The sequence below is a fragment of the Phodopus roborovskii genome, unplaced genomic scaffold (assembly GCF_943737965.1).
Source record: "Phodopus roborovskii unplaced genomic scaffold, PHOROB, whole genome shotgun sequence".
Lineage (NCBI taxonomy): Eukaryota > Metazoa > Chordata > Mammalia > Rodentia > Cricetidae > Phodopus > Phodopus roborovskii.
In genome coordinates this window covers 13,943,743-13,949,876 of record NW_026126578.1, presented here as the reverse complement: position 1 = coordinate 13,949,876, position 6,134 = coordinate 13,943,743, and the positions used below count along the sequence as shown (strand labels likewise).

The 6,134-nt window shown below is 44.8% G+C and overlaps 1 protein-coding gene across 1 annotated transcript; it reads right to left on the bottom strand.

The window, feature by feature from the left end:
• Window positions 1-3,382: 3,382 nt before the first annotated feature.
• On the bottom strand, window positions 3,383-5,883 carry Aicda (activation induced cytidine deaminase; the record flags this gene model as incomplete). Its single annotated transcript, XM_051203540.1, has 4 exons — window positions 3,383-3,436; window positions 3,763-3,848; window positions 4,451-4,721; window positions 5,725-5,883. Coding segments are annotated over 4 exons (570 nt in total), but the record flags the coding sequence as incomplete, so codon positions are not given.
• Window positions 5,884-6,134: the final 251 nt, after the last annotated feature.

The following is a 6,134-nucleotide window of genomic DNA, read 5'->3' as shown; positions in this document are numbered from 1 at the left end:
ATAGCATGTTTTGGTACTTCATTCCTTTTATAGTCAAATAAATTAAATTTCTCCTGTGGATACACCACACTTGGCTTATGTATTCACCAAGGATGAGTATTTAAATGTGTCATTTTGGGGCTATTATACATAATGTTATTTTGAATATTCAAGTACAAATTTTGTTTGTGGTGTGTGTGTGTGTGTGCACACACTCTCTCTTTTTTCCTTCCTTCCTTCCTCTTTTTTTTTTTTTTTTTTTTTTTTTTTTTTTTGGAAACAGGATCTCACTATGTAGACTAGTCTGACCTCGAGCTCACAGGATCACCTGTCTCTGCCTCCTGAGTGCTTGGATTAAAGACATGTGCACCAAGCATGGCCTTAAAAAAAAAAAAAAAAGATTCTGTCATTCACCTGGAACTTGCCAAGTAGGTTAGGCTGTCCAGTAGCCTCAGGATCCACCTGTGTCTACCTTCTATGTGCCAGGGTTATGTACTACCTTGCCCAGTTGTTTTACATGAGTGCTAGGACTCAAATTCAAGTCCTTGTGTTTGCAAGATAAACCCTTTACCAAAGGAGTCATTTGTCTAACCCCTCAAAGTTGTAATTCTCTTTGAAACTCAGTAGTGGAAACTATGGATCATATAGCAATTATCGGTTTAACTTTTGAGGATCTGCCAAACTATTTTCTACCGTGATTGTGCCATTTTATATTCCTACTCATCCACAAGCTCTGATTGCTCCACTGACTCATTGACCTGATTTCCAGTTGGTGGCCATCCTGGTGGGTAGGAAACAGCATCTGTGCTGCTTTGAAATAAACCTTCAGTTCCTCCATGGAAGCATTTGACATTGAACACATTTCTGTGTGTGATGTATGGAAGAGCCCCAAGGCGATTCTTTTATTTGTTTTGTTTTATTCAAGACAGTCTTTCTCATGCCCAAGCTGGCCTCAAACTACTGATCGTACTGACTCCACCTCCCAGTAGAACACAGGCAGGTGCCACCATGCCAAGTGCACTCTTTAGCACCTGATATCAGGTTGTTCCACAACCATCTGCTGACCGGACTCAACACCTTACACCTTTGTTTAAAATCAGTTGGTTGTAGATGTGTGGGTTAATTCTGGGACTCTTAATTAAATTCTACTCCATCATGATGTATTTAGTTACTTAATTTTTTTAAGACAAGGTCTCCATATGTAGTTCTGGCTGTCCTGGAACTCTCTATCTAGATCAGGCTGGCCTCAAATTCACAGAGATTCTCCTGCCTCTATCTCCCAAATGCTGGGGTTAAAGGCATGCACCAACACTGCCCTGCAATCTACAGGACTTTGATTTTTATAAATCACTTTTGGAATTATTTTATTCAGTAGTTCATCTTCAAAATTTCCAAATTTTATTCATTTGTTCTGTTCATTTAAAATTAGTCAGAATGAATTTGCTGTGGAGAAAAAAGTTCCTAAAAACCAAGAGAACAGCTGCTGAGCAAAACTGTTACGACTTCAAATGGTTACGATTTTGTGCATTGCTATAGTGATTTCTAAAGTCTCGAATTTATGAGACGTCAGGAACCTACTTCAGCATTGCAGAAGAGGAAATGATGGCAGGGATATAGCATCACTGGATGCTATACAGCATAACATAAAACACGAATAGATACAAGAAGTAAGGATATGTAACTTTCAACTCTTCCACAGCAACTGACATACAATAAATACAGATGTGTGCACAGGATTTCCTGTGGGTCTTGTAATTGCATTGCAAGGGTAACTGGGTAATTTCTGTGTGAGGATGTTTATTTTGAATTTTTTCTCACCATCAAAGATAGCTGTTAGGGAGACCAGGCACAAACAGGGACAAACAGGAAGTCTATGTTGGTCCCCATATTTTGTTGGGTAAAGCATAATTTCCTTGCTGTGGTCTTGCATTTTTCCTTGTTAAATATTGTTCCTCCCTCCCCCCCCCCCCACCATTGTTTCCAATTAAATAGGATCTCACTGTGCAGCTGAGGCTGGCCTCGAACTAGCAATCCTGTCTCAGCCTCCTGAATGCTGGGATTACAGATGAGTATCACTTTGCCTGGCATCAGATACAAATCCATTTTGTCACCCTCTTACATAGTTCACAATTCGGGGGAATGGCATCACACACATATGAAAAGTAGAAAACCCTTTGTTGGCATCCTTCAATGAGAACAGATTACCTCTCGCTACTCAAGCAGCTCCCAGGTGTCCATTACTAGAAGTCTGTGGTGTTTCTAAATCACAGGCTCCTTTAAGAGTCTGTGTCCCAGGGTTACAAGGAAAGGACACAAGGGTGGTGCGGCCATTTTTGCTTTCAAAATCTGTCTCTGCACCCCTCGCCTCAACAGCCCCATGCTGGGCCAGCGTATCCCAAGGTTCATCACCTCTGTGGCCAGTCGCAGCCACTATGAGGAGGGCTCGGAAAGAATTTACCATTTTCAGTGGAAACAAGTGGCTATCGTGGCTGTTGGATCTGGATTTGCTGCTCTTTTATTAGCTACTTAAGAAATAGGATGTTTTTAATGCAGCCCTTTAACAGAATGAAGACTGTTTAAGAGATGTGATGTGAAAATTGGATTAAACTCTTGAACTCTTATACTAGATAAGCTCATAAATGAACTGATGACATTAAAAAAAAAAAAAAAGTGTGTGTCCCCAGAGCATTTGCTCCTTGAGGCATCAACTCATCTCTAGAGTGATTTCTTCGTAGTTCTCATCTGTATTTAAAGATCCTCTGTTAAAATCATCCAGAGGTGATCACACATAGTTCAAATCCCACCCAAGCCCTCTCACATGCAAATATAAAAGACACGACAGACAATGAAATGTACAGCGCATGCTCGCATCTTAATGCTTTTGAGAGAGCAGCTTATGGTGCCTCAGTCTCCCTTACCAGGACAGCCTATAATCCACGACCTCTGGGGGGTGGGGGGGGGCTTCCTTGAAAGTGAGCCTCAAAGGACGAGAGTAGAAAAATCTGTCACTGATACCCCCGACAATCCAAACGAATGAAAACACAGAGGGCAGGTGCAACAAACCGTGTGATCACCCCCATATGTTTTTCTAAGCATACAACCTTCTGTTTCCATACTGCTTACAAGTCAGAGACCCGCACTTAACGATGGTCCAAAGTCCTGAAGTTCTGCTGTTCTCCAGTAGATGGCGACGTTGCACTCAAGGCTGCCAGTTGCATCATCACTCTGGAGGTCCTATGTTAGTTTGCATTGCAAGTATTTTTCAAAAGTCATATAATTTCCCTCTACACTCTTATGAAACTGAGTATTTAAGAAGAAAAACAGGTACTTGGAAGGATTGTTTTTCTATCCACTCTCTTCAACAGAGAAATTTCATCACATGTGACATTCCAGGAGGTTGCTGTCAAAGTCCCAAAACACGAAATGCATCTCGCAAGTCATCAACTTCATACAAGGGCTGTGGAGAAAGAGATATAGACTGAGTGAATGGCTTTACAATTGAGCTGGGGGAAGGGAAAGCATCTAAGTGAAGTGGGTGGCTTGACAGGAAAGAAAATTAGGATCAGGACCAGGAAAAAGAAGGGAGAATTCTGGCTTGGAAGGAACCCATTTGAGGGGAGGTCAACAAAAGAAAGCGTTATTGAGACTCAGTGGAGAGAAGGTAAGAGGAAGGAGCCCTGAGTATTCACCATATGGAAAACAGTGGCTCAAATATCTAAGAGTAAGAAGTTCCAGTCTGGTGGGGTAGGGGGAAGAGAGAAAGGAAAGCAAGGATATCCTTACCAAAAGGATGCGTCGGAGTTGTCTGGTTAGACGGACAGAATTTTCATGCAGCCCTTCCCAGGCTTTAAAAGTTCTTTCATGATTTTCTACAAATGTATTCCAGCAGTAAAAATAGTCTTAAAATAAAAATAAATAAATAAGTAAATAAGAAGGTGTGTGTGGGTGAAGGTCAAAAGTCAGGAGGTCAGAAGTCAGAAGGTTAGAAGGTCAGAGGGTAGTTGTTGAGGCTTGCTTCTCTTCTTCTACCCCGTGGGGTTCCAGGGATCAAACTTAAGTCGCCAAAGCAAGTACACCTCTGAGCCATCCCCTGGCCCTCTTATTATTTCTATTATTATTATTGTTATTGTTATTGTTATTATTTGTCTGCTAAGGACGGACCGCAGGGATCTGCACACACTGGACAAGAATTCTGTCACTGATCGCACCCGTAGCACTCCCAACTTCTGTCCCTCAAATTCTGACCTTTCTGAGATGGGTGTGTGCTCGGAATTCCAGCACTTAGAAGGCAGAGGCCAGAGAGTTGCAAGCTAAGGCCAGCCTGAGATAGTGAGACCCTGACTCAAAAACCAAAGCTTGACATCGGAGAGGAACTGAGAGCGGCTGTGGCGCCTCCCTCCCCGCCCCCAGTCTCCGCTGACTACCCTCACTTGAGCTGCAATTCAGACACCTCCCCGTGCACAGCTCTCACCTTTGAAGGTCATAATCCCGATCTGGACCCCGGCGCGGTGCAGTCTTCGCAGCCCCTCAGGCTCAGCCTTACGGTCCTCGCAGAAGTAGAGGCGTGCGGTGAAAATCCTCAGGCTAAGGTTGGGGTTCCATCTCAGAAACTCAGCCACGTGCCGGGCGCAGTCATAGCAGGGGCTCCAGGAGGTGAACCAGGTGACGCGGTAACACCGTCCCGGGTCCAGATCCCAGTCTGAGATGTAGCGCAGGAACAACAGTTCCACGTGGCAGCCGGACTGCAGAGAGAGCAGAGAGCACTCGAGGTGTGACAGGCACGCCCCTCCCACCCAGGGCCATTTGGGATGCTTGCAGAGAATGCTGCAACTGGCTAGCCTGGAACTTGCTACGTAGTAATCCAGGCTGGTCTTGAACTCACAGGGGTCCATCCTCCTGCCTCTGCCTCCAGAGTGCTGTGTTGGGATCAAAGGCGTGAGCTAGCACATGTAGCTTAATGATAATTTTCTTGTTAAGAGACTTCTTGCTGGAGCCAAATACCTTTACTATACTGGCCCTGCTGGGTAAAGGAAGGCTGCGGATGTGTGGACCAAAGGCAATGAAATGAGTTGGAGTCACAGTCATTTTTATTTAATGTGCATGGATGTTTTGCCTGCATGTGCCTGCTGCCCTGGGAGGCTAGGAGAGGGCATTGGATCCCCTGGAACAGGAGGAGTTAGAGCTGGTTGGGAGTTGCCGTGTAGGTGATGGGACTCAAGCCTAGGCTTTCCAGAATATCAGCAAGTATCACCAAATGCCTCTTCAGGCCCCCTTCTTTACTTTAGTCTCAAAGCAGTTCAGAGGCTGGGGAAAGACAGGAGAGTTTAGAAACAATCTTGTCACTGAAAGAAGGTGTGACATTAGGGTGCCCAGCATTCCTGAGGAGGGGACTAACACCCTTCAGAACATGTTTAATGTGGGCGAATAGATTGTGAAAAGAACCAGAGGAAGCTGGTGGAGACGTTAATCAAATAACCCAAAAAAGTTCAGTGTGGTGGTGGGCACCTGTAATTACAGAGGCAGGAGGATTGCCAGAGATGGTCAGGTCAGCTTGGGAGTATAGGTGCTTGCTTTCTCTCCATCTCTCCTTCCCTTTCCTCCCCTTTGAGCATGCACGCACACACGTATGCATGCATGCACGCACGCACATGCGTTGATAGGAGAGTTGTCCCCTCAGCACTTGGCATCAGTGCCATCCACAACTTAGTGTCGATGCCACAACTTAGCAGTCAACACCATTGGTACCTTGTTGCGGAGGTGGCCGAAATCCAGTGAAAAGGATGTGGCGCTGTCCCTCCGCTTCACCACGTAGCACAGGTAGGTTTCATGCCGACCCTTAGCCCAGCGGACATTTTTGAAATGGTAAAGAAACTTCTTTTGTTTCATCAGAAGGCTGTGAATGAGAGAAAAAATTCAGGACACACGTCTCTGCCATCATGTTCTTCCTTCAGCATTATTATCGCTGAGGACTGAACCTAGAGCTGTGTGCATGTTAGCTAAGTGCCTCATGACTGAGCTGCACCCCCTTTAGATAGCTTTGCTTCCTTTCTGGAACCTGAGACATGCTCACCTTAAAATCTGTCCTTTCCAGCTTCCAATTGAGACCCATTGGGAGAGCCCTAACCTATTTCTTCTTCTGAATCTGTCTGTCTTCT